Source organism: Cercospora kikuchii (genome assembly GCF_019650295.1).
Source record: "Cercospora kikuchii DNA, contig_00008, whole genome shotgun sequence".
Lineage (NCBI taxonomy): Eukaryota > Fungi > Ascomycota > Dothideomycetes > Mycosphaerellales > Mycosphaerellaceae > Cercospora > Cercospora kikuchii.
In genome coordinates, this window is record NW_025408589.1 from 738,830 (window position 1) to 764,939 (window position 26,110).

At 51.2% G+C, this 26,110-nt stretch overlaps 11 protein-coding genes across 12 annotated transcripts; 6 read left to right on the forward strand and 5 right to left on the reverse strand.

Annotated features, from left to right (window-relative positions):
* Positions 1-187: 187 nt before the first annotated feature.
* CKM354_001148100 (uncharacterized protein) lies at positions 188-2,230 on the forward strand (the record flags this gene model as incomplete). The annotated part of the gene is made up of 1 exon (XM_044806972.1): positions 188-2,230. The coding sequence occupies one exon, from the start codon at positions 188-190 to the stop codon at positions 2,228-2,230; it is 2,043 nt and encodes a 680-aa protein (XP_044662907.1).
* Positions 2,231-2,865: 635 nt separating this feature from the next.
* CKM354_001148200 (uncharacterized protein) lies at positions 2,866-3,807 on the forward strand (the record flags this gene model as incomplete). The annotated part of the gene is made up of 1 exon (XM_044806973.1): positions 2,866-3,807. One exon carries the CDS (start codon positions 2,866-2,868, stop codon positions 3,805-3,807), a length of 942 nt encoding a protein of 313 aa, XP_044662908.1.
* Positions 3,808-4,330: 523 nt separating this feature from the next.
* Positions 4,331-5,864, reverse strand: CKM354_001148300 (uncharacterized protein; the record flags this gene model as incomplete). Its single annotated transcript, XM_044806974.1, has 7 exons — positions 4,331-4,696; positions 4,749-4,857; positions 4,910-5,047; positions 5,098-5,339; positions 5,391-5,458; positions 5,508-5,544; positions 5,598-5,864. The coding sequence occupies 7 exons, from the start codon at positions 5,862-5,864 to the stop codon at positions 4,331-4,333; spliced, it is 1,227 nt and encodes a 408-aa protein (XP_044662909.1).
* Positions 5,865-8,041: 2,177 nt separating this feature from the next.
* On the forward strand, positions 8,042-9,184 carry CKM354_001148400 (uncharacterized protein; the record flags this gene model as incomplete). Its single annotated transcript, XM_044806975.1, has 5 exons — positions 8,042-8,367; positions 8,421-8,521; positions 8,571-8,693; positions 8,745-8,920; positions 8,975-9,184. The coding sequence occupies 5 exons, from the start codon at positions 8,042-8,044 to the stop codon at positions 9,182-9,184; spliced, it is 936 nt and encodes a 311-aa protein (XP_044662910.1).
* A 2,171-nt stretch (positions 9,185-11,355) lies between these two features.
* On the forward strand, positions 11,356-12,933 carry CKM354_001148500 (uncharacterized protein; the record flags this gene model as incomplete). Its single annotated transcript, XM_044806976.1, has 4 exons — positions 11,356-11,605; positions 11,654-11,964; positions 12,018-12,243; positions 12,299-12,933. 4 exons carry the CDS (start codon positions 11,356-11,358, stop codon positions 12,931-12,933), a joined length of 1,422 nt encoding a protein of 473 aa, XP_044662911.1.
* A 1,560-nt stretch (positions 12,934-14,493) lies between these two features.
* On the forward strand, positions 14,494-14,976 carry CKM354_001148600 (uncharacterized protein; the record flags this gene model as incomplete). Its single annotated transcript, XM_044806977.1, has 1 exon — positions 14,494-14,976. One exon carries the CDS (start codon positions 14,494-14,496, stop codon positions 14,974-14,976), a length of 483 nt encoding a protein of 160 aa, XP_044662912.1.
* A 1,450-nt stretch (positions 14,977-16,426) lies between these two features.
* CKM354_001148700 (uncharacterized protein) lies at positions 16,427-17,155 on the reverse strand (the record flags this gene model as incomplete). Its single annotated transcript, XM_044806978.1, has 1 exon — positions 16,427-17,155. The coding sequence occupies one exon, from the start codon at positions 17,153-17,155 to the stop codon at positions 16,427-16,429; it is 729 nt and encodes a 242-aa protein (XP_044662913.1).
* A 1,282-nt stretch (positions 17,156-18,437) lies between these two features.
* Positions 18,438-20,926, reverse strand: CKM354_001148800 (uncharacterized protein; the record flags this gene model as incomplete). Its single annotated transcript, XM_044806979.1, has 6 exons — positions 18,438-18,715; positions 18,766-19,397; positions 19,445-19,626; positions 19,672-19,973; positions 20,023-20,776; positions 20,822-20,926. The coding sequence occupies 6 exons, from the start codon at positions 20,924-20,926 to the stop codon at positions 18,438-18,440; spliced, it is 2,253 nt and encodes a 750-aa protein (XP_044662914.1).
* Positions 20,927-21,679: 753 nt separating this feature from the next.
* Positions 21,680-23,018, forward strand: CKM354_001148900 (uncharacterized protein; the record flags this gene model as incomplete). 2 transcript variants are annotated; one of them, XM_044806980.1, is made up of 7 exons in its annotated part: positions 21,680-22,030; positions 22,089-22,106; positions 22,237-22,249; positions 22,303-22,466; positions 22,520-22,690; positions 22,743-22,890; positions 22,945-23,018. In XM_044806980.1, the coding sequence occupies 7 exons, from the start codon at positions 21,680-21,682 to the stop codon at positions 23,016-23,018; spliced, it is 939 nt and encodes a 312-aa protein (XP_044662915.1). The 2 variants fall into 2 exon arrangements, with proteins under 2 accessions (XP_044662915.1, XP_044662916.1); XM_044806981.1 differs by lacking the exon at positions 22,089-22,106.
* Positions 23,019-23,251: 233 nt separating this feature from the next.
* Positions 23,252-24,284, reverse strand: CKM354_001149000 (uncharacterized protein; the record flags this gene model as incomplete). The annotated part of the gene is made up of 2 exons (XM_044806982.1): positions 23,252-23,762; positions 23,818-24,284. 2 exons carry the CDS (start codon positions 24,282-24,284, stop codon positions 23,252-23,254), a joined length of 978 nt encoding a protein of 325 aa, XP_044662917.1.
* Positions 24,285-24,626: 342 nt separating this feature from the next.
* CKM354_001149100 (uncharacterized protein) lies at positions 24,627-25,725 on the reverse strand (the record flags this gene model as incomplete). Its single annotated transcript, XM_044806983.1, has 2 exons — positions 24,627-25,134; positions 25,196-25,725. 2 exons carry the CDS (start codon positions 25,723-25,725, stop codon positions 24,627-24,629), a joined length of 1,038 nt encoding a protein of 345 aa, XP_044662918.1.
* Between the last annotated feature and the right edge of the window lie 385 nt (positions 25,726-26,110).

Here is a 26,110-nt window from a genome sequence, read left to right on the forward strand (position 1 = left end):
GATCAGTCCTCGCGTCGCCTAAACTGAGCCTGTACGGAGAGCTGCAGCGCCGCTGTCTTGTTTACGCTGCATTGGGGTCTCGGAAGCGCGCCGCACCCTCAAAACCGCCTTAAAGTGCCCCCTCCTTCCAAACACCATCACAACTTCTTCCTTCCACATTGTCGCGCACCACACGGGAGCAGGTAAAATGGCGACAGACGCGCAGGCTACCGCACATCAAGCCATCATCGACGCCGCGGTCAAGGCTGCTCTCGCTAGCATCAATGGCGGCGGCACCCAACAGAACGACCAGGAAATCTTGCGCGCGACAACTGAGCGCGTCAGAAAAGCTGTTGAAGATGCCGCCGCGCAAGTCGCTTTGGCGACTGCTTCGACTGAGCGCGAAGCGGAGCGACTCAGGAGCGTGGCACGCGAGAAGTCTTTGAAGGACTACATCGCCATCAAGACAGCGTCCCTTGATGCGGCTGACAGGAAGGCTGAGGCCAAAGCCGAGGAGGCGAGGACGGCTGCTGTCCGTGCTGAGCATGAGAAGACGCTCATGGACTGGAAGGCAACCAAGTCGAACGAGAAGGCAGCGCCATATCCAGCGAACCTGGCCGCCGTATCGGCCGACTTCAGAGCGACGCTGACTGGTGACGATCACGAGATGGCAGACGCGACAGGCCATGCCGATTCTGAACAGGCTGATCAAGTTACTGTGAACAAGCGCCGCAAGAAGTGCACCACCAAAGGACCGAAACTTGGGGCTCCACCGTTGTACAAAGCTCAGGTCATCGATACTGCCGACAACGATGTTAGAGTCATGGCTTCCACCGACGACATTGCTCAAAACATACTTGAGCGCATCAAAAAATGCCTGGCGTCTGGGAATCACCCGCATACACCAGAGGCTGAAGCGAAGCGAGCGTTGCACATAGCCTCTCGTCTCATGAAGCAATACAATGTGACTCAAGCCGAGGTTCTCGCGCATACGACTCCGGAGCAACAATTGCAGCTTGGCGGCTGCAGTGTCGTCTCTATTGTGCGCAACGATGGCAACCTCACCAAGAATGTGCAACAGCAGATCTACATCGGCGAGCTGGCCTATGCTATGGAGGACTTCTTCAACGTGAAGTTCTTCACCGGCACTACCACCATCAACTACTCGCCATTCACAAGAGGCCTGAACATCACCTTCTACGGCGTAGCTGCTAATACCGTCGCTGCAGCAAACGCTTTCGAGATGACGCACAATCTCATGGTGGAGTGGGCTCGAAAGTACAGCGGCGTAGTCGGCCGAAGCAGCTATTGCCTTGGCATTTGCGACGAATTAAGACGTGCTGCTGAACAAGAGAAGAAAGAGGAGATGGAACGCGCAAAAGAAGCTGAGGCCAAGATTCTCGCGTTCAGAATACAGGAGGAGGAAGCGCAATGTCGCGCCAAGATCAGTCGCTTGAATGGCCCTGACATGGACGATAGCACTGCCTCGTCCATTGCGCCCCCAAGACCTACAGTCGATGACATGGCCGAGGACGAGACGGAAGAGGGCTATCTGGAGCGCATCTCAGCTCAAACAGTGGCCCCGACTCACGTTCAAGCCACAATAGACGCTGACAGGGACGACGTGCTCAGCATTGCGACTTACTCCGACTGGTCTGGCATAGACGACGATGTCTCGATGGGTGAGGCGGACGATGGAGTCATGATCGACGATGACAATGTCTATGTCAAACCAGATGTTGAAGATGATGAGCGCATTCACCTTCCCAGCGACTTCAGCGCTTCCACGAATGGCTTCTGGAACGATCTGCTGGGCTCGTCTTCGGCAAAGCAGGGATCTGCGAAGGCTCCTCCATACACTACGTCTTCTACTGACCAAGACGATGAGGAGATTTGCTACAATGAAGAAGCCGCAAAGTTACAACCAAGCGCGCAGGCCAATCATACCAAAATCGTCGATCTCAACGAGCAAGAAGGTGGAGATACTACTTCAGAGCCAAGCTTTGCTAATCCCTCTCAACTGATCAAGTTCATCGAGAAAGCTAATCAGATCGCCGACGACCAGCTCAAGCAGATGGGAATCAAGATCAGCACAGGTCGTACCCACAAGTGGAAGGCCTTCGATCAGGAAGCCCGCAAGGGCGGAAGAATCGATGGGAAGAAGATTCATCCCAAGGTGAAGACTCTGAAGCCCGCAATTGCGGCTGCTGAAGGAGCCGAGAATGGAGCAGATGTGGTTATGTCTGGTTGAGTTGGCGGAGTCGCGTTCTGTACACGATTGTGCAAAAGAAGATCATCGAGCGTCTGTGATGAAGGTTGCAATGATTGATCGCTCTTTGCGTTGGCTGCAGTGTTGCTGGGGCACTGCACGGAGCGCCGTCCCGTTTGGGCCACACTTGGTCAAGATGTACAAATTGCTGTTGGCTGGTAGATTGGAGGTCTGATTAGGCCTTCATCGTTGCTCTTGCAACGAGCCTTTGTATCCCAGCTTGATACGCTTTCTTTAGACGTCATGCGATCAAGCTAAATGTTGCCATACTTCTGTCCCGTGCTGACCACTTTCCTGCCTTGAGCTCCATCGTAACACTGCTGTGTACTGGGACTATACCATTTCAGGCAATTCCTATCTGCTTTGGGCACAATCCTTCGAGGCCAGTGAGCTTAGCTTTGTCAGCTGCAGGAAGGCGGCAACGTCAGTCACTCCCAGTGTACATGATTTCAGGTAATTCCCGCCTGCTTTCAGTGTGATCTTTCACTATCGGCAAGCACAGCTTGTTCAGCTAGAGCAGCGACATTACTTCTGATACAAGAAACAGTTCGCCAGCCAGAACCTCACCTTACATCAGCCTGTCCAGATTTCAAAGATCCCACGACCAAATTGCCATAATGACCAAACTCCTCGCCATCTTCGGGGCCACAGGCAACCAAGGCAGCTCCATCATCAGCTTCGTCCTCAATGATCCCGAACTCTCAAAACAATACCGCATCCGTGCCATAACCCGCGATGTCGCCTCCTCAAAAGCCAAAGCCCTCCCCTCAAGCATCGAAGTCGTCGCAGCAGACACGTCCGACCCTGCATCTCTCACTTCAGCCCTTGCAGACGTCCACACCCTCTTCCTCATGAGCACCCCAGCCTTCGGCCCCAACGCCCTCGAAGACGAATTGCAAACCATCAAAACATCAGTCGACGTCGCCGTCACTGCAGGCGTGCAATACATAATCTTCTCCACCCTCCCTCCAGTAACCCAAATCTCATCCGGAAGATACACGCGCGTCACACCCTTCGACGCAAAAGCCAAAGCAGAAGGATACATTCGCTCCCTTTCCCCCAAGATTTCCAGCGCATTCTACTGTCCGGGCTCATTTATGGAGAATTTTCTGCAACCTGCCGCCGTGGGGATCCGAAAATTGGAGAACGAAGAGAAATGGATCATGGAACGCCACGTCTCAGGTAAAACACAACTTCCTCTCATCGCCGCGGTAGAAGATACTGGAAAATTCGTCGGAGCGATCCTCGCTGATCCGGAGAAATTCAAAGGTAAAACTTTGAGGGCGATGGAGAAGTGGTATAGTCTTGGAAACATTGTCGAGGAAATCTCAAAGGTTACGGGGAAGAAAGTGGAGTATAGACAGGTTGAGTTGAAGCAGAAGATGGAGGAGATGGGATTTTGGGAGGGAATGTTTGTGGAGTATTTTGGGTATTTGGAGGAGTTTGGGTATTTTGGTCCTGGCCAGGGGAAGGAGCTGGAATGGAGTCAAGGAGTGGCGAGGGGAGAGTTGGTGGGGTTTGGAGAGTGGTTGAAGAGGCAGGAGATTGTGTTGAACTGAGGGTTGCGTGATGAGTCGAGAATGGAATCGTGGATGCGAATGGTTTTCCAGTCCTAGAGAGGTATATATGAAATACTTTCGAGAAACGGGAACGAAGTGGTCGATAGTATGATGGGTCTTGGTCCGTTGAGCTTGACCCTCACCATATAACCGTGGACGAAAATGGTCTTGCGCTGTCGCTGCGCCCTCGGATATGAAAGTATTCTTGTCCTAGCCTCCATCACGAGAAATCCAAGCAGTCATTTTGTCAGGCGACAAATCTTATGGAGAACGTGTCAAAGCGGTCGTGAGGCCTCTGCTGCTGCTCTAATCTACGCTGAGCAGGTCTATCTACCAGCAAAGAGGACATTCTCGTTGCAGTGAACCAGACTCATGCAACTGTCATCCATGTTCTCCACGATTGAAAAACGAAGGGTCTTCCAAGCGGGTACTTGTATCGGGAATGTTCGATGCCATTTTCGCGCAACGCATTCTCGTTATCACGTCCTGATCATCGTCATGTTGGGCGACAGCCTCAGTAGAGTCAAGTGGTAGACATACCTGCTTCTGTTAAAGGCGTACTTTGTGATTGCTGGCTCAAGGTTGTTCTTGCGCTATGGGTTGCCTGGCTGTTCATGATCTCAACAGGAGCACTGGCGGTTCTCGATCCGTTGGGCGCCTGTAACGCCTCAGTCGTCTCGCCTTGCGATGGAGTTGGAAGCATCGGTTGTGCGACATGACGACCTTGTTCCATGTTCGGTCCTCTAGGCAGAACAATTTGTGGTAGCGCGGATGAAGTTCCTCTGGCGGGGCGCAGCCACGCACGTATCGGGAAGCGTAAAGGCATCAGTGCCGGCAAAGAACAGCAGATAATGCCTGCGTGAAGTTCGATAGCCGCGTACAGTGTTGGCTATTGATAATACTTAGTGAGACCTCTTGAGTGTTGGCAACAGAGGACATACCACATTATTTCCCCAGTTGAATTCATGTGCGCCTGGCGTTGCCGGGACGCTGACCAATGTGCACTGCCGCTGCACACACGCCAAGCGTAGTGCACTCGCGACGCATGAGCTGCAAGAATGTCAGCATGGTATGCGGTGGTTCCCAATCCCGGTCATAGTACGATGAACTCAATCCAAGCAAGATTATGATGCCGAGCCTTCTTTTCACGGACAGATGTAACCTCCAGAGGGGCTGTACCACGATCGCAAGCATGGCGAAGCAGGATGCTATCTCGTAACCAGACTGGATCACCCAGAAGCTACATTTGTGAGCGTGTATTTGTTCCAAAGCTTGCATCAAGAGACTCACAGCTTTTGATCGATGCACTTGGCTTTAGGCTGTAGCTCAGCATGCCACATGGAATTCATCGGCTGACAGGCCGCGAATGTTACTACCAGAGTAATGATGCCGCAGATTACGACAATGATCATGAGGGTCCATATGATACGACGCGCTGTGGGGCATGTCAAAAAGCGAAGGTACTGGAACAATACTGAAACCTTTGTAGTCGTCACGCCGATATCCCAATGAGATACCGCAATGAAGCAGTACTGCGCAAGTTGTCAGATGTATCCGCGAGCAAGAGGTATGCGAGTACTCACTTTGGCAACACTATTCCTGGTTTCGCTCGATAGTAATGTAGGATGCAAACCACTGCTGAGAGTCACCTCTGGGAAAGCATTAGTGGCATGTGACGGATTGCATCGATTCTCACTTACCATAGTATTGAGCCGCCAGCATTCCAGTGCTGATGATCTGAACATGATGGTCAGTGAAGAGCAGCGCGCCAGTATACACTTGTTCCATACCACACTAGCTACTATGAGCCAGTCATCAGTGCCCACATGACGTGTGATCGTTGCACGGACGCACATTCGCGCAGCAACGAAGATGACCGAGAGTCCATAGAAAGTGAAAATGAGTCCAAGAAGGAGCGGTGCCTTTGTCACACCACTCTCTTGTCTTGTTTCCGCTGCCGGAAGGCTGGCTGCCTCTGATATTAGTGATCTCGCCAGAGTCGACATTGGTTCGACAGATCCATCCAGGAACTGTCGAGGGTGACGGGTGACGGGCATGTCTCATCGCGAAAGGTAGGCGCGAGACATGAGCATTAGTTGACACGGCAGAATTTGGCCACGTCAGTTCCTTCCTATCGACATGATGTTATATGGCTTTCCGCCGTTCGGAACTTATGCGATGCAGTAGATGGGGCCCGAAAAAGCAGGGTCCGTAGGTTCGAGGCCCCCCTGCACTGGTACATTAGCAACGCCTTGATCGAGCATGATTGCGCAGAGTCATTCGTGTAGTTCCCAAGTTCAGCTTAGCAAATCTCGCGTGATTGGCCAGTGTCGTGTACAAAAGATGTAGGGCTCGAAGCAGAGTTTCAAAAAAAGGTATTTTTATAGATATTCTCGTTGCGAGCACGGCGAAGAACGTGAAGCATGTATGGACATCATGCGGAGTTTGCCCCGATTGCGGTCGAAAGAGGGCAAGTTAGTCTTGCGTAGCTATTTATGAGAGACAAGGCACGACAACGACTGGCTGGGAAAGCATGTGGCATATCAGCAATTCCCACAAGTACTGCACTGACTTACGCATGTGAATATTTCAACAAGAGGGATTCTTCATCGCGAATGCACTTCCGTTCGCGCGCGATGGAAGATCACGTACGCCTCAACGCCTCAGATCCTCTCGAATGCGCGAAGTCAGCTGACATGCACACTCTACGCTGTGTCGACCCAGCAGGCGCAGATCCTCCATTATGGCGTGGATCGGCGAAGTGTGTCTCGATTGAGTTACTGGTAGGCCTGGGGCGGTATTTGAAGGCCACTGATGGCGTGTCCTATTCTTGATGTTCGCAGACTTGTGCACTGCACATGAGCTAGCATGGCTCCGCGGCGTCCACGTTTGTCGGCTAAGTGTTCTTGGAGCTGAGGAAAGGCATAGTCTTCTGCACGGAACTGTCGATCTGCTGAATAAGGCTTGGCTCTGCTCAGGGACCCAGGGATGGGGCGACTGAGTTGTGTCCCTCAACTTGACCGCAGGATCCAGATGCGAATGGTACGCAGCATATGCACGTTCGAGAGGTGTTGCGAGTTGCAGTGACGACTCGCCCAGCATTCTCTTGTTCTCACCGCGCAATGCTGGTCCTCCGGACGGCCGGAATTCAGTAAGCGCTAGAATTTCGGCGCACTCTCGTTCCAGTGGAGTGACAGCTTTGTGTCAAATCGACTAATTCGCACAGCATTCTCACGGGACCCGAGCAGTGATCGAGACCTCGGACGGGTACGCGTTGTTCTGGTCTCGCTGGCGGCCGCGTATGGAATCGACTCTGGCTGTCTTCGCGATGTGTCAATGAAGTCAAAGGGGAATTGTGCTAGGGTACCCTGACTTGTAGTTCGACCCATCGAGACGGGGTCGACGGGGAGGAGGGAGAGAGTTTGACTTGCTGCACGTGTGAGTGGTTGGATGTCCGTGCCTGAAAGATGGCTGGTGGAAAGTGGAGGAAGGCGTTGGCCACTCCCACGCGGCAAGCTCCGTCCGCTTCCCTTGACTTCATCTCCCCTTCCTCCGAGCTCGTTGTATCGCACCACTCCACCAGCACCCAGACTTCGACTGGGCTGTGGCGAAGTCATCGACAACGCAATTGTACCTGCAAATCACATGCTGTCGAGCTTTGCAGCCAGCGAGCTTACTGCAAAAGTTTGGCAGGTCAGCAAGCTTGCGCAGACGTACGAGCTCAAGACAATCTTGGCCACGTCCGCCGACACCTGGATTCGATCGGAACGCGACCGCTTCAGCACAATGATCGCGCATGAACAGTTCGGGTCGGAGCAATTCTTCTTCCTTACTGCTCACGACCGGCAGAGGCGGTCATGGGGAACCTTCATCCGTGCATGAACAGGCATTCTCCGCACTTTCCCTTCTCCCACTGTCTTCTGGCTTTATCTCTTTCTCTTAGCAAAACGGAAGTCTTTCACAGTCTACCAATAAGAGCCCCAAGACCCTCGCAATTGTGGCAGGCTGAGCAATGACACGCGTGGTCAACCTTGCCAGTTCGCCGGGGGGTCGTGACAGCTCCCATGAAGCTTCGACATGGCCTGACCATTGAACGATGATCTCCGCAGCTTCAATAATATTGTCGCAGGTCCCATTGAGAGCGCGTTGTCCACTGCCAGCTCATTGCTCAGTAGTCAGGTCCTTCTCATTCAGAACTCTTCGCCAGCAACCGTGGAATAGCGTCACATCCATCATGGAGAATCAGCATCAACCCGGAGACAGCATTGCTCGTGACTTCACTGACGATGTCAATGGAAAGCAATACTCGGGCGATGACCTCGAGGACACGCTCGCGAGGATCAAGACCAGTGGCACAGGCAGTGTGACCATCTCCTCTGACCTCTTTGAGAAGCTGTATCTTCAGCCGAAAATCGATAAGCTCCCTCTCAAACATCCTTTGCAGAGGATCTTTGGTAATCCGACGCCAATTGCAATCGTTGGGTTCGAGATGAGTTTGATGCCAATCACCATGCAGCTTATGGGCTGGCATGGCGCTGGAGGTTCACGCTCAGCGAATAAGTTAGTCTTCTTGGTCTGCGCGACAATTCAATGTGCTGACTCGTGTTCAATAGCGCGACGGTGGTCCTTTACGGCGGAATTCTGATGTGGATCGGTGGCTTGCTCGAGTTTGTGCTCGGTAACACCTTTCCATTCGTGGTGTTCGCTACTTTTGGTATGTTGTAGCGTTGGCAGAAGGTGATGAAGGTATTAACGTAGAGCAGGTTCGTTCTGGGCTGCGTATGGTGCCACCTTGATGCCAGCATTCGAGACCTACCAATCGTTCGCAACAGACCCCGATGTAGCAGCGAGTGGACTTGCCGCCCCAGAGTTCAATGCCAATTATGGTGAGTGAGAGGCGGAGACATACCAAAACTCAAAGCTGACAGTTTCATCAGCCTTCTACTGGGTAGCATTCACCATACTTTCGCTGTTCTTCTTCATCTGCAGTCTTCGCACAAACGTGGTATTCGCCATCATCTTCGGCACTATCCTCCCAGCAGTCGCATGCCTGGCAGGAGTGTTCTTCTATGTTTCAGATGGCGACGCAGAAAAGGCCCACGACCTCCAGATCGTAAGTGTCGTTCCTTTGCTGAAGTCTTTCCCGTTTGTTACTAACGACACCTAGGCCGCTGCTGGACTGCTCTTCGCAACATGCCTTGCTGGTTGGTATCTGTTCGCGGCTCTCATCTTCCCGACCGTTGATTTCCCGATTCCCGTCCCGCTTGGCGATCTGCAGGGTATCGTGCCTTCACTCACTGAGGTCCAAGGTGGTCACAAGTCCGGCTGGTCTCTTCTTCGGAGGAATAAGCGTGTCCAGGCGGATGATTCCGTTTGATGGTGATCGTTGCTGGGATTTGGTGGTGGGAAATTCTACGGAAGAGTGCGAGAAGGAGAGATCGAAAAGTATGGTTGTTGAATGAGTGATGATGATGAGATGGTCACGTTGCAAATACCCCTTCGACTGAGAGCGCTGACTGTATGTATACTACAATGTTGTTTAATGATCAATACGGCCCAGCGAACAACCGCTCTGCCGCCAAGCTACGATGTCTTACAAGTTCACTAATCAAAGTTGGAAGTCAAATTTTGATGACTTCCAAACGCGTGCTTCCGAGCTCCGAGAGGCGCCAGGAACTGCCCGCAACGCGTGCTGTCCGCACTTCTCCAACCTCGTCTGATCAACACCACCTCTGCTGACTTTGCGCGTGTTGTTCCTACGAGGGCATGCCATGTTGCGACTCGACCCCGCTCATGCTGACACTGACCTTCGGCAGTCTACGGAGGAACGAGAGAGCTTCACACTCCACCTGCCACTCCAAGACAAAGAAAGTCCAATCACAATCTGCGCCGCTCATCTGAAGGTCATCGTAGAAATGATCTCTCGCTCTTGACGACCATGCGATCTTTCTGCCGCCGCCGCCTCCCATCTGTGCGCCTAAGCTTGGGCCATGACGGACCATGGAAGTCCACAGAGTATGGCATCCAGCCACAGACTGATGAGGGTTCTTGGAGGACGAGATCTCCACGCAGCTTGGCGCCGTGAGCTCCAGCATGGAGTTGACCAGTCTGTGGCCTTGGAGCAGATCGGAACGTCGCACAGACCGGATCCGGCGTGATCTCTCTTGGGTTCAAGCCCCACCAGTGTTGGGTATTGCAAGGCTCAAGCAAAGATAACATTCAAAGCAGCGCTCGAAGAAGCAGAGTCTTCAGAGAATCTTCCAAGTGATGTCTTCCGACCTGGCTGGAACTGAAGACACTTCCAAGCTTAGCGAAGAGATGCACGACTTGAGGGCTCCAGAATGATCTTCCGTGCGCTTTGATGGCAATGAGAAGCAGAGGGAGTTCGAAATCCCAGTGTTCGCTCAGCTGCCGCCAGATCATGTGCCTTGCACAGGTCAGTCAAATTTGTAAAAGGATCGAGGGATGCGTTGCTCTTCGCCTCTCGGAAAGGACCAAGCTCAACTGATAAGTGCCAGAGTCGCGAATATCATGGCTTGGTTAGAGCTCATGCCGAACACCTCGATGTCTTTCGTTTTGTCTATCACGATCGTTAGAATCAGCAACAAAATGAGGCGACTACTCGTGACATACTGCGACCTTGCTCGGTATTATTGCTCGCAAGCGCTACGAGTAATTACCAGTCACTCGTCACACATTGGCCTGCGAAAGCACCGCTTGATACCATCCAGAGCTGGCTGCTCGCAGTCTGCTCTCCAGGAGACTGGCAAAAGCAATCTCGTTCCAAGACCAAGGCATTGGGAAGAAATATGAACGAGAGGCAGTCATTAAGCTTGCAGGACTCGTCGTTCACGTGGCCGTGCTGATACACTATGCTCTTGCACAGCATCATCGTTGCTCTGTGCTCATCTTGCCCCGCTATGGCAGCAATGCCCCTAGTCTTCTAGGAAGAAGCACTGTCCTGAATTTGTGGAGCGATGAAGAACTTCCCATCTTGTGGGATGTTTTTCGTAATAGCTAAAATGCCTCCCTATCGCCCGCTAGACTGGGCGCTGATCGGCTAAGTCGCGCTTACAGGGATTTGTGCTGTGCCATTGCGCTTCAGCTCGCGACCATCCTAGCCGCGGAAGCCCATCCCGAAGGCGGCGCAGAGTCAGCTACTTGACTGCATTGCACAATTGTGCTTTTTGTCGTATTATGCAGGCTGATCACTCTACAGACCTGTCATCGGATGCTCAACCACAAGCTGTCACTCGAAACTAGACCATTGATGGCGTCGATAAATCCGAGTTTGTGCTCCCAGTGCTCATCTGCCCCCGCAAGGTCCACATCTACGAACCTGGCCCATACCAAATGCCGTGATGTCGCCGGCTGTATAAGCTTTGACTTAGACGCCATTGCTCATTCGAAACGCTAAGGACGGAGATATCACTCAAGAAGGACGTAGTCTCGTTGGGGTTCATGCACTCCATAACAGGAGCTTCGAAAGAAGTTCGAAAGGTTACTCAGTTGTCCTTCATGTGGTTTCACGTAGCTTGAGCAAACAGTATGCTGTTCTTCTGGAGCTTATTGTCCCTAGCCATTGGGCTGGCTGCGTCGCAGCACACACCTCAGACTGGATCGAATCTTGCGGAGCTCCTACAATCGATGCCATCTTGCGGACTGCAATGCTTGTCAACTGCTATTGCTGCTTCGCCTTGCCTGGCTACGGATACGGCATGCAGCTGCTCTAATGCTACGATTACTGCTGAAGTGAACGAATGCGTTACGACAAGCTGCACGATCCGAGAACAGCTCAGTACGTGGCTGCCACCAGTGCGCAGAAGCCATGACTGACAAATTTCAGGGACAAAGAACACCACCGAGACGATATGCGGTCATCCCGTGCGCGATGAGACGCGCATAGTATCTTACGCAGGCGTGATCGGCTGTGTCATCGCTTTCGTCGCGTTTGTACTTCGCATGCTGTCGAAAGTATCCTTCCCGTGCGAGGGCGCGATGAGAGTAGTCAACAACCTTTGGTGGGATGATGCGATCGCGAGCTTTGCCATGGCAGAGATAATTGCAATCAGTGTACTCTCAGTCGAACTGGCCAACCTGGGACTGGGTAAAGACATTTGGACGCTGCTCCCATACAACATTACCCAGATTTTGAAAGTACGAGTATTCGTCCTGACCTTTCCAAAGCTACACGGACTGATGCATGGCAGATTTATTACTTCGACGAAGACCTTTACCTCACGGCGTTACCTTTGATCAAGATATCGATCCTACTCACGTATCTAAGGGTCTTCACATCGAAGAAGTTCAAGATCGGTGTGTATATCGTGATCGGACTCAATCTTGCATATGGCATAGCGTTCCTGCTGGTCTCTATCTTCCAGTGCTTACCGATTCACTGTGCCTGGACAAGATGGGATGGATCAGATCCGACATGTGAGGCCATGATACCAAGACTACGGCTCGGGTACAGAAGCTGATTCCTTTGCAGGCAAGTGCAACGACATCAACGCACAAGGCTGGACGTCGGCAGCTTTCAATGTCATTCTGGATGTCTTGACGCTTGGCCTTCCATTGCCGATGCTTTGGAAAATGTCCTTGAACAAGCGCAAGAAATTTCTGGTGATGATCATGTTTTCAGTCGGCTTCTTCGTCACCATCGTCTCGATCATTCGATTACAGGTTCTCGTCCAGTTCGGCCATTCGCAAAACACTACCTGGGATTATCGAAGCGTTGGATACTGGAGCACCATCGAGCTGCACGCGAGTGTACTTTGCGCATGCATGCCTGCAATAAGGAATCTGATTCGCAAATTCCAGCCTCGGCTGATGGGCTCAAGTGTTGAGGAATCTTTCGGTACGAAGGGCATTTCCGCAGGTCGATCGAGAAACAGCGAACTCGAAATCGGACCCAAAACACCGCAGGTACAGGTCTTTCCAAGAAAGCGAGATCCGGATGAACAGGATTTCATTCCTTTGAACGATGTGCACGGAGTTGCAGAGACAACAAGCACTGGACAGACGTATGGACACCGTTCCAACATGTCCGATTTCCAATTTTTCGAAGAGGGGAAACCTGATCCGACGCTCGAAAGGCCGGTCTCACCTCTCGACTATAGGAGATGAACCGAATGGGACATTCACGATCTAAATACAAGGCGTTCAGACAAAATGTAATGAGTAGCGGCGTTCTATGGATTTGTACGAGCAGAATACGGCGGGACAGAAATCGCGAACAGTGCCAGACAACAGATACCCAAGCACATTGCGAATTCTGACATCTTCAAACTCTCAAATCATACTTCACGAAAGGTCATCGAGTTTTCTACGTCAAGGAGCAGCTCGTGACCTTCAAAACGTGGGCTTCTCCAGCGACCACGCGGCCGCGATTATTCACTCAAAGCTGACAACTGCGCACGAGCAGAAAACCACAAAAAGATCTGCAAGCCTCATTTTGGCCTTGGCCAAGACCCACCGCTATAGCGTCTTTCTAGCCTAGAGAGAGAACTTCGGCGATAGCTCCTAACGCACTCAAGACCTTGTTTGTGCCTGCAGAAGCGCGTGCAAGCGAGCTTATAGTCGCTTGCATCCTATTGCCCTAGTTTAGGATGACGAGTGTTGATAACGATCAGCATCCTGGAGTTCGGCAAGAGGGTGAGCACAGCATAATTTACAGCCCGTGAGACTGATCCTGGCTGGCGATGGATCCCGGTAGATGGCTTTACGCGAGGGGTCACCACGTGTGCTCCGAGAAAGTGCGATAAAGCCCAATTCATCTCCGTTGTGTGGAGGGATTTACTGGAGCGAGGACCACGTTTGCAAACGACTTCATCACAATAGCAGGACATTTTGCGAACGATGCAAGTCCATGACATGCCCGTATTTCCGACGAAGCATGCACCCAGCAATCCCTGCAATTGACGCGTGCCGAGATCAACAACAATGCGCAGGCCGCTGTCATTGAGAACTTGCATACTGCTCTTTCAGCATGCAAATTAGCACGCCTACTGCTTGTCTGGAGCCTACATTGCTCGTGCCAGCAAAGATGCCGAAGGCGAGAATCACTTCACTTGATTGCTTGCTCTGATTGCAGCCACAACATTATCCTGGCAAACGCTGAGTCTGTCCTGGACGCAGTACCCCTCATGCCCAGAACCGTCTAATAGCAGACTGATGATCCTGCGTTGGGTAGCACAAGACGCAGTGTGGTACAGAGAAGTTACGAGCCATACGGCTACCGACTGTATGCTCAACAAGAACTATGCACAACCAGGGTATGTCTATACGCTTGTCCCGTGGTGAGACTGTTTCGTTTGTCGTCGACAAACGCCACGCATGGCTCATCACAAAAGCCACCAGAATCAATGGCGGTCTGGTTTGTGAGTCAACATTGCTGTTTGACGTATATGTACTGGCCGATTGGAGCAAATATTCTGTTCTATAGCACCCGCATTGGCTTCTTCCTCTGGCCCATGAAACAGTCTTCGAGATACTGATTCACAGCATTTTTAATGCACCAAGATTGAACAAAGCCAATAAGCAAACATCCCTTGCTTCCATCAAGAGCATACAAGCTTGCTCCTCGATTTAACTTGAAATTCGATCATCAGTCAATTTTGAACCGGCCACGCTCAGTCATTACTATCGAACAAAATTCGTCAGAACGAAGCCAACAATTTCAACAACATGCCGTTCATAATGATCTGGTATGTCGACGGAGGCTGCCGCAACAATGGAGCCATAGATGCCAAGGGTGCAGCCGCGGCGATCCGTTCAACGAGAGTTGGAAACATTTCCTACACTCTACAGCTGCCCTACAACGGTATACCGCATACAAATCAACGAGCAGAGCTGCTGGCAATCATCATCGCACTGAAAGAATCTTTGAACCTTTATCAGACACTTGATTTCGCACCGTTCCTCGACGTTACAATTCACTGCGACTCACGCTACGCTATTGGCTGCATGACGCAGTGGATCCAACGCTGGTCCCAGAATGGCTGGATCAACTCCAAGGGTCGTGCTGTCGTGAATCAAGACTTGATCCGCGAAGCATTCGATTTGCAGAACCAGCTTTTACGCTATGGCAGTCTGAAGTACACGTGGATTGAGCGCGCGGAGAATCACATTGCAGATGGTGCTTGTCAGAAGATTCTGGATGGAATGTAGCAGTTTGGATAGGATCTGTTTTCCAGCGTGCTCGACTCAATTTCGATGGGAGTTCCGTAGCTCCAAACGTCGAAATCGCTGCATGAGCCCGCAGAGTGGAGGATTTTCGGCATCGTCCATGAATGGCATGGCAATAGTAGAAGGAGATTTCTGTGAACGATGTGGCCGCGTGTGATGCAAGATTGATCAACACTTGCCTGCCCCCAAGCAGAATCTCCACAGTTGGACAAAGGAGATATCAGGAATGTGTGAACGTTCAATAACTCGTTACATCATGTCTGGGGTGTATCGAACAAAGGGCAGAGCTCATGACAAACGTCGTCATCTCAAATGTGGGTGAGGCGAAGGAAACGTTGATGAGCAATGGTGGCAAGCTTGATGGGGCATTCTCGAAAACGAAACATGAAGGCATCCATTTAACCAGCAGTTGTTCGCTTATTCATACGGGCAGATCACTAGTTACCCCGCGGTCAATTTGTGCACTTCATCTCATTCAATATCCAGCTGTTCACTAACGATCTCGGTTTTTAAGTTGCGGCAAGATCATAAACTAGGGAGCAGTCACCTCAGAGCCTTGGGTCTTTCTCGTTTAATTGCTCGACTTCTCCATTGATCAGGCAGCTCGCTTGAACAACTCTCGTTGGCAACACGATGCATTTCTCGATTTATTCGGTGCTACCGCTGTTCTGCCTTTGTGTCGCACAGCTCCAGCCGAATTTCACTTCCAGCTCAGGTGTCAATATCTATAATCCGGAGGACTTCTTCAACACCACAGGTCCATGGAGTCTGATGTCCCAGGCAGGAGATTATCTATACGTTGCCGGTCAGTCTCCAAAAACAGTCGCCATGCATACCACGCCGCACTCTCGATATGATCACTATCATCCACTGAACTCTTGATTACCAGGCATGCGCGGCATCCATCCAGAAAATAGCACTCTTGCACCCATTGGGCTTCCTCGCATCCGCCAAGCCTATCAGAATATGGCTTCCCTCGTTGAGATGATGGGCGCCGAACTGTACTCTTGCGTTCGGCTCGTTGTGTACACGACGGACATGTTTCGCTACAGACCAATGGCGAACGAGGTGCAAGTTGAGCTTTGGGGCGACGATCCATCGAGATATCCTCCACGGACTATCATAGAAGTTGGACGGTTGAACGAGGATGATATTATCGAGGTGGAGGGTACCTTTTATATCCCGCAGAGAAATGGTCAATGAGACGTGATACAGGACTTGTAATCCATAGTCTTGATAGCTCAACAAATATGCAATGAGTAGTGGTACAATAGACAGAAGATTGTGGGGAGCCTGATGTTTTCACAGCGAAGAGCTTCCCGGTACTTGAAGGACTCTCGCTCTGGGCCTGAGGTGGGTGAATATGCTGGCAAATGCGTGTTTGCGTGTTTGCGTTCCTACTAGCTACAGCGCCAGCTAAAGCAGACAGCGTCTACCAGAACTTGAATCGTCTCTTCAAGCTTTCGCGAAACGACTTTGCGTATGGCTTCTGTTGAACGTATGCCTTCCTACCTGTATCATAGGACTTCTCGATGATGAGGTCGCTGGTCTTCTCAGCAGCGAGCTGCGCTCCTCCCACGAGAGCGACTTGCTTGCCAACATCGCCGGCGCCCGCATGCCATCCCAATTCTTTGGTGTCATATGTGCCGGTTGCTTTCTGCATATACTCTGCCGGCTTTTGGAAAAATGAAGAGGTTTGGTGCACCGCTGAAATGTTGTCCCGCTCTTCGTCAAGCATCTCAAGTTGTATAAGTGACCGAGTGCTTGGTTGGAGCCATCGTAGGCCTTCAAGCTTGGTGTAATCGGCGATATAGTCCCCAGCGAATCTGAGAAACGACCATGTATTTGTCGTCATTTTCACAAAATCGTCATGACCAAAGCACAGAAACCAAGTACCGAACTTGGTAATAGCACCCTCCATGACTCCTTTAATGATAATACGCTTCTTCACCCGCATACCACACTGCTTGAGCAATTTCTTCAGCCCTCTCCATTCGAATATGTTCTTGATCAAGCTTGCCAGGCTGAAAGCTGAAGTGGCGAGCATCCATGGCATGAACATGGCTAAGGCGGTCGATAGGATATAGCCTAGGCTGTCCCGGGTAACTGAACGGGCGAGTTGACGGAAGCGTTCCTCGTAAATAACTTGTTGGGAAGTCATGTTGCGTTGAGTCGTGCTTCGATGAGAGTCGCTTACTTGTCGTTGCGAGGTGGATTTGGAGTGCTCAACACACTTGAGACGGGTCCAACTTATATGAGTCCTGAAAGGTCTGCGCCATCAAGACAAGATGCAACACACAGCTGGGCCAGAACGTACGTGAAATCTTCAGTAGCAACGGCGACGGGGTACCTCTGAGCCACCACAATGCAATCGCAAGTGACGAATGTTTTACCTGCGCCTCCTTTGGATCAATGCGACCGTACCGGCTGAGCGCAAATGGTGCACAGCCCACCGTCTGCTCTAGTCCCTCCGTACATTTGAGCAGCTGCCGTAACTACCGGGTCACTCGTTCTGGCTCAGGACTGCGTCGGCGTGCCTGACAATGGTCCGAATTTGCTAATGTGCTTGAATGAAGTCCTTCGCTTCCTTAAGGCGATCGGCCCGATGTCTCGACTAAAATGTTTTTCTGAATTCGGGATCCGAAGATCGATTTCACTTGTCTTGGTCGCGCACTCCAGCGCGGATTGCGAGGTACATGTACGGACGACGTATTGCCCCTGGGCCGCCCACACATGCGGGTCGCAGCTCGTAGCAACAATAGTACATCTGTACCTCAATCCCTGCGAGAACGATGGCGCAAATATGTCCTTCCTGATGGGTTCCTGACCTATCGGCTCGCTGAGGTAAACGCACCACTTGCACATTTGTCAGAATTCGAGCACTCGTTTGTCTGCGACTGCATTCCTTGCGGCCAGCGAAAGCAAAGCTCGCCATACACAGGCAAGGTCAACCTAAGGTTATTTAAACGCGATTTTGGCTTTTGAACTTGAGAGTCGTAGTCTGAGGAAGCTTGAGCAATCTGTTTTTGGTATCAATCAGCCCAACATTCAGCCAGTGATGTGGTGTGAGGTATGCACGTCGCTTATGCAGCATCCTGCAGTAGAGCTGTATCTGCAGCCAAGTCCGTGGCATTTGGTGGTAATCCGGCTGACCAGGTCTGCTTTACTGGTGCGCGACCTGCGAACAGATGATTGTTTCGAGCCGGTGAATTGAAGACAGTACTGCTGTCGTATGAGTGTACTATCGGTGTACAAAATCGAACCACACAGGTGCTGTGGGCTGTGACCTATTCCCGTTCTATCATGCCGGACCACAGGTCAGAAGATTGATGCGTATTTCCCACCATGCCGTAGTATAGCACAGCCCGGCACCAACGTCCTGCCACGGTGCAGCGGCGCAGCGGGCGCTTCGCAGTTGTGGCTGGCTACAACTCGCAACATGTCTAGCAGAACCCCAGAGCGCAATTCGAGGTATCGCAACCACACCATCCCTGATCTGAGAACTCCGGCGCCTTCTTGCAAACAGGTTTCCCGTACTGATTGCAGACTTTTGAACATTCAGCGTCTTTCTCACATGGAGCATCTTTCGGACGCCAGAGATCCGAATCGTTGGGAGGATTCTTCGCATAAGTGTCACGTTTGACAGTCCATTTGACGCAATCACGAGTGAGAGTGCCACCTTGTTTCCAGAAGTTGAAGCCTTTGGGATTGTTCGTGTCGCCTGCAAATTTGTCAGTTGCAAGAAGTCTGGAGGGAATGAAGGCTCCTTACAGCTGTGTATCAGAGCGCCAAAGCGTTCTGTGCATGTCTTCATGAAATCGTTCGCCCCAAAATCAGTGATTGGACACGATGCGTTGTCGAGCCAGTCAACTGAGAGATAAACTGGATCGTGGAGGTTCTGGTTGTAGTGAAGTTCCTTGTGACTCCCATCTCGCGGCACCTTGCCGGCTTCGAAGCGCGTCTTGAGGTCAATCTGTTGTTGACAAAAGAGACGGGCGGCTCTATCCATGGTTCCTGGTGCGACGAAGTGATTTGCATTGCCCATATCTCTTTCCTTTCCGCACTCTAGTTTGGTTTTGCTCGTGGATTTTGGCGGTTGAGGTTTGCCGGATGCGCCATCTTTGGTCTTACCATTGTCGAAATTGAATGATGCTGTGCCACATGAAAGCTCCTGTGAGCCGGACTTCGCCATGGTATGGCTGTCGTAACTGCACACCGAAGAGCTGTTGAATGCTCCGAATATTGCTGCGCAATCGGAAGAACAAGCTCCAGAGTTCGGTTTCCACGAGAAAGAAAACTTGTATTTCGTGTATGGGCCTCTTGTGCCAGCATCCTTCGGACTGATGTTGACATTTTGCGTGTCTTTCGTCAAGTCAATGCCCTGACAGAATGCGCCCGAGAGTCTGCAAGAATTAGTCTAGATCTCGAATGACGCTGATCTGGGACTTACTTTAGGTAGTCAGCATACTCCAAGCTTACACGCTCGTCTTTGTTGCATTCGAACTTTCCAGGCTCAGTTTCTGAATCAAGTGCTTCGGTAAGGAATTTCTGTCCTGCATCCAAGTCGTCTCGAGACAGATAGTTGACATAGACCTTGGCTGTCGTCAAACAGACACAGCTTTTATACTTGCCCTGTCACAAGTCAGTTCAGTTCTTTCAATTCCATTGAATACTCACTTGTTGGCAGCGATCATCTGCGCCTGCACAATCTTGGCTATCGCAGCCCGGACTATTCTTAACGTCCTTTGGGCACTTGCCATCACCATTCTCATCATCTTCGTGAGAAGGGTCTTCTAGGAACATCGAATCGTCCAAGACGATCTCTGCCAGTTGATCGATACTCCCAAGGCACATATCGCTAGTTGTTTTCCAGACTAGTAAAGCGACCGCCTTGACCTCGTCTGCGTCCACTTTAGCGAACTCTATGAGACGGCCGGCGTTGGTTTGAACATATTCCAGCGAAGATCGTGCGGCATCGTCTGCTGAATATCAGAGCACGTCCGTAATGAAACTCTACATAGAACATACCTCGGAGTTGCAATAGGAGTTGTGGCACTTGCTCAGCCTGCAAGCCTAACGAAGCAAGTAGCTGGCCAGGAGCTGCCATAGGTAGAGCCCAGAGTGCAGCATTGTTGATCAAGTTGTAGTTGCTTGCAGTAGGGCCAGTACCACTTAGACGTCGGCGAACGTTTTTACATTTGCCTTCAATACCAGTCTGGCGTAATAGCTGTTTGAGTAGGTCGGCTTTCTGCCCTGGGATCCGGACGACCAGATCGCCCTTCGTATGTCCACCTTCATCCGCAGTGAGAGTCGTGATAGTCGCTGGAGATGACTCCAGAGTAGGAGTTGGGCTCGTTTTGATGGTGACAGCTGGTTGATTCGTGGCAGTCGCGAAAGCTACCTCGCTAGCAGTCAACGGAGCAAGCTGTGATCCTAGGCCGGATGGTATGTGAACATGGCTGATGAGCTTCGGCTGTTCTTCCTTTGCCAGTCTGTTGGCCAATATAGCTGCTACCACAAGTTCAAAGACCTCGACTCCGGTGAGTAAGACTGTGAGCTGGCGTGCGTGTAGTGTCAAGCCGTAGTCTTTGTTGAGGACACCAGATATCGCATTAGTGCAGTCTTGCGTCACGCCTTTCTTGCACTTGTCAGCAAGACTTTTGGACAGCTCTTCCTGCATGTCAGGTCCTAGAAAGACATCAAGTCCTTCTTTGGGAATGCCTTGGGCGATATCCGTTGGGGTGATGATCAGATCATTCCCGCTTGGGCTAGCAGTGATTGCCTAGTCATGTCAGTCGGAAGTCGATGATCCATGTCGACCACATACGGCAGCCTTCTGGTACTCTGATGCTGGTCCAAGTGTGATTGTAGGTCCTGCTGCAGCGACAAGCCCAGCAAATGCGATCAGACTGGTCGTTAAAGAAGCACGCATCGTAATCTGCAGAAGGGTTTCGAGTATCTGGTGAATCTGAGGATGGCTGACTTATGATACTATATATCACCTACGTTACCAGGACTACTTTCTTTATTGCAGCGGCGCTGCTTCATCTTGCTTGAGCTGAAAATAATTCGCGCCTCCGAGCCGCAGACATGCAGCATAGCTGCAAAGCAAACTCAGCCATATCGAGGAGCGCGTATACAGGTTCGCGGCGTGGTAGCAGTTGGTCTTTTGAGGCACAGTGCGCTGGCGCCTAGTACAAGAGACGTGTCGTGTTGGTCTGCGATGTCAATGAGAAGGTCAGGAAGAAGAAGAGGAAGAGGAAAGGCACAGTAGAAATCTCGGTCACGTGCACGCTTCTCCTTGGCAAGCGATCGACCTGCCTTGTGGTCGAATGGTTAACCGCAGCTTCTTCATCGACATGCTACTTACAGACTCACCCACGAGATGCCTCCAACATCTCGTAAGTATGCACGCCGCTGCGGTTTGCGGATACCCGAGCCCACGATGGCCACTTGTTTGGCTCTACCTACGAACGTGGGCCATTGATGGCGCTTTCCGAGATGACATGCCAACAGCCTGCGGGCATGAAACAATCAATGTACGCCGCAGACAATGCAGTGAGGCGTAGTCTCCCATGATAGTACTACTCATGGGACGATGATTTGCTTCAGAGGGTTTAAGAGTCCTCAACTCTGCTGTACAGTAGGGCACATCAACCACCTTCATTACTTTCAGCAAGCAAAGATGCCGTCCTTCATTCTTTGCATACGCGCGACAATCTTGTTATGTTCCCTGTTCTCCTCCAGCACGAAGGCCTACAAAATTCACTCATCTTGTCAACCAGAAAAGACCTTTGTCAAAGACGCTGCAGACGAGGCATTTACCATGGCTGACCTGGCATTGGACGAGCTCAGAAGCTCGCCACGAGACCCACAGGTGAACCGCTTACTCGGGCTTCTCTTTGCAAAGAAAGATCAAGATCCCGCTACTATGGATGTAACACGCTTGGTATCGACACTTGAAGGCATACGCCGTGCAGCAACGGAGAACGAAGCCCGGCCGGATCCCATCAATCGGGACGCGCAATATAATGTGGTATGCGACACATGATGCAATCTTTGAAACAGGCCTCTGTACTTATGCTCTACCTTAGATGATTTACTGCAATATGGTACGTTGCATGTCAGTCTCTGCAAGCTCATGGCCACTTATCCGCATCTCAGGATCGTATGCATGACAATGAAAATGGTGATGTGTGTTTTGTCGTACGTCTTACATCGAATTCTGCTAACACATCACAGTGGGTAGATGGAGGTGAGAGCCCTCAAGTATCTCGCTTGACATGGTGTCTTACCAGTCATTTACAGATTCAAGGATGATAGCAAACACCGCCAGAAACATCTGCTCGCCCACAGATTATGATACCATGGCTATTACCTGGAATCCCGCGAGGTCAACATTGAATTATCGTCCCTCACAGATGACAATATGCCCATGGTTTTTCCAATGGGCACACAAGCAGGAGTACAAAGTACGTTCTTCCATTGTGGAACCTGGGCGACGTTTTTGCTAAAGTTGGACTAGGAATATTCCAAGGTCAAAGAGGGAATCAACAAAGCTCGTGCCCGTCGAACCTGGGAAGCATTTTCGCGAGCAATGTTTGGACGTAACAAGGGGTTCGACTCGATGAGAATGCTTGAACAGACAATACTACACGAGTTGACTCACACTCTGGCCGGTGGTGTCCTTCTAGATGTAGGTCTAATGAAACTACTGAGGACCGAGTGCGAAGTTTGACCATACTCAGGTACAAGTGACTGGAGCTCGAAAAGAGCGCGACGGATATGGTTGGAAGACCTGTCTAGCGCTCGCCAAGAACGGTGGAACAAATCCAGACAATGGATCTCCAGTGACAGCTTTCGACAATGCCCATTCTGTAGCCAACTTTGGCCTTGGTAAGTCTTCGGCTAGCAACTTTGTGTCTTCGATTGGCTTCTGACCCTGCCCAGCTGTCAGGCTTCTTCGCGATCAGCCTCCATTATACGTGCTCGAGGATGGAGGCGTCACGGATCAGATGCCATGATAGAAGATGAGGTTAGGTCTGCGTTGGAACATCTTGCACACACATAATCGTTGTCAAGCAATCAGTCTCAGCAATATTGATAGATAGTGGGTTTGGTTTCTCGTTGTCTAGACACCTCCCGATCTGGTCATTTCGGGTCAGCGCACTTTCTGGAGTTCTGGAGGTAGATGATATAAAAGAACGACATCTTCTTTGTTTCTGCTATACGAGATCGTGAATTGAACGCATCAGAGTCAATCGTCCCAAGCATCCAAGTAAAAGCCAATCCCTGCTCTCTCTCGCTGTGAAATCTCGAAAGGCGCCTTTTCAAGCTCCTTTCGAATACCAGGTGTTAAGCTAGTAGTCAGCACCACCATGAATTGTTTGGCTCGAACTTCAACCAAGGGTTTCAGCAGCGTGAGCACCGCCTCATCCTCCACTGAACTGCCTTGCCTGTGGTCCCGGGGCCAAATAGCGATGGTCACTTCCAAATAAGCTAGATTCTCCATAGAGGCGAGGGTGCGACAAGCTGCCAGCCATTCCTTTGGATGGTCAGGCCCTCTGTAGCGGAAGCTAGAAGCCAGGTAATCAAACGGATATTTCCAATCTACGAGGACCGGCCATGAGAATGCAGTGCTGATTTTCATAGATCGTATCTGTTGTAGTCGATGCGGCAGAATGACATGTGGAAGCCGGTTCACACTAGCCGCACGTCGAAAGTCAAATGTGTTGCAACGATAGATGGCGTCCACCGCTTCATGATAGCTGTAGCGCGTCAGTCTAGTCCCGTACTCAGAAAAATAATCTGTCTCGGACTCACATGAGTTTGCATGTTAGTAACGGGCCAAGCAGACGTCTGGCACCCCAGTGCTCAGCTGCGTTGAAATTGGCATCCTCTTCTCCCTCCCTCTGGTGCCATGTCCTGCTGCCCCAACAGATGTGACGGAAACCCAACTTCGTCAAGTCACGCTCGAAACAGTTGCAGTAACGAAGAGTGCCATCCCGAATATCGAGGTGCAAGACTCCATTAGGTTCTGAGACGTCCAGGACGTACTCCCAAATGATAAGGCGTATCTCAACTGGAATGCGCCAGAAGAAGGACGATTGCAGTTGATTGTAAGCGCCGAGGCCGGGAGTGGACGGCCGTGGTGAGGGTAGTGATCGCAATTCGGGCTCGTGAAACTCCTTGTAGGGCGGCTTGCGGTATCCTCTTGTCGATGCTACTCTTCTTGTCTTCTTGATGCCTAGACGGCTTAACAGGGTAGAAAGACCATTCTTTTTCTCCATTGTCAGTAAACTTGGCGACGATGTTCATGAGAAGGCAGGCGTCTCAGAACATATGGCTTGCTGTGCCACTTGCGGTGCCGGCCAACAACCTATCATGGCATGATTCTTGACGCCGCCTAGTGTTGGCGCTAACGCGCATGCACACTGCCACTTCCTCGCCAGGAATAGGACCTTTGCCCGTTCAAATACACTTCGTAGCTTGCCCGCATGGTAAAGACATTGAAGGAATGTATTCAGCATCAGAGACTCTCCAGTGGAGTGAAGTCTGCGGTTGGCAAGAATGGGCGGGGCCGGGAAAACTTTAATCCGGCCCAGCTGTGCATTCAACAGTTTCTACTGCAGTTACCAGGTATCTCCTTCGAACATACTCTCCGTCGTCCTGTGAGCCACAGGAAATGGAAAGCCTTGAAGTTTCTCCATCGCTCCCTCCTTAAGAGCCCCAACCCATACAACCGTGAACACCGCCGCATGAACATCCCTCAAAGGCTCCAACACAGCAGCAACAGACTCCTCGTCGAGCATGGGTAGAAAACTGGAGGAATTACCGAAGATTGTAATCCGCAGCCTCTGAAGCTGCTTGAGCGAAGCCAGCACATCGCACGCTTCGTGCCAGAATGCTGATTGATTCTCGTCGAAAGACCGATAGGTAGGAACCAGAGAGGACAACTGCTGCTCCACCGTAGTCCGTCGATTCCAAATCATACCTCCCCTCATCGACACATGCAAGCTCAGGTTCCTCAATTGCTGGAGACGATGCGGGAGGATGACATGCGGCAGGCGAGCGAGACTTGCTGCTCGCCGGAAGTCGAACCTGTTGGACTGATAGAGGACGCCGATCGCCTCCGCATATCTGCTTTCGGTCAGCATCGAACCTGCTTCCCTCCTGCTGATATAATTTGAACAGAACTCACATCATCTTACAACTCAACAAGATATTTAAAAACCCCCTACCGGTCTTCGGCTCCTCCTCCATAAACCCATCGTCCTTTCTTCCCGGGTAGCGGTACCACAGCGCACTACTCCAGCAGACATGATACCAAGATTTCGCTTCATCTTTCAGTCTTTCCGGCTTTGTCTCCCAACACTGCCGATACCACAAAATTCCATCTCGAATATCCAAATGAAGGCAATCGTCCTCAAACCTCGGGCCCAAAACAAGTTCCCAGATCAACAACCGAATTTCAACCGGCAGACGCGTAAGGAGTAAACACTGCGTTTGCAAATTCGGGTCCGAGCTAGGTGTACCAGGACGCGCTGCTGGAAGCGGACGCAGAGGAGGTTCGGGAACATCTGGATAATCCTTTAGTTTTACCACACAGCTACGACGTCCCAAGTTCGAGAACTCCGAGCAGCAACAGCAGCAGACGTAAAGGAAGAGCCTGGCCAGATCTGTAATAAACCGTCCGGCGTCGCGCCCGAAGCCGCGAAGCCGTCCGCGCATGGCTCTGGTAACTGGTAATTTGTCCTCGAGCGCTGTGGAGTCGAGCAGATTGCCCAATTGCACCAGCCTGTTCTTGAGCAGTTTGCAACTAAGCAGATGTGGTGTTACCCAGAACACCGACTGCTATTTCGCACCCGCCGGCGTACCCGTCCTCGGCTTACGGTTCCGCTCGCGCTTCCACTTAAGCCTGGGATTCAGACTGTAAGCCTGTTTGTCAAGGCAATCGAATTCGACACAGCGGCAGCAGATAAATGGCACGCAGGAAATCAACGCAGCGCACTCCCAAAAGTCGTTGGCACGTTTGCCCATATCCCTGCGGGAAGATAAAAAGCCTTCTGTTCAATCTAGTTCCTGCTTGCTTGGTTCTCCGTGTCTCACTTGCGCC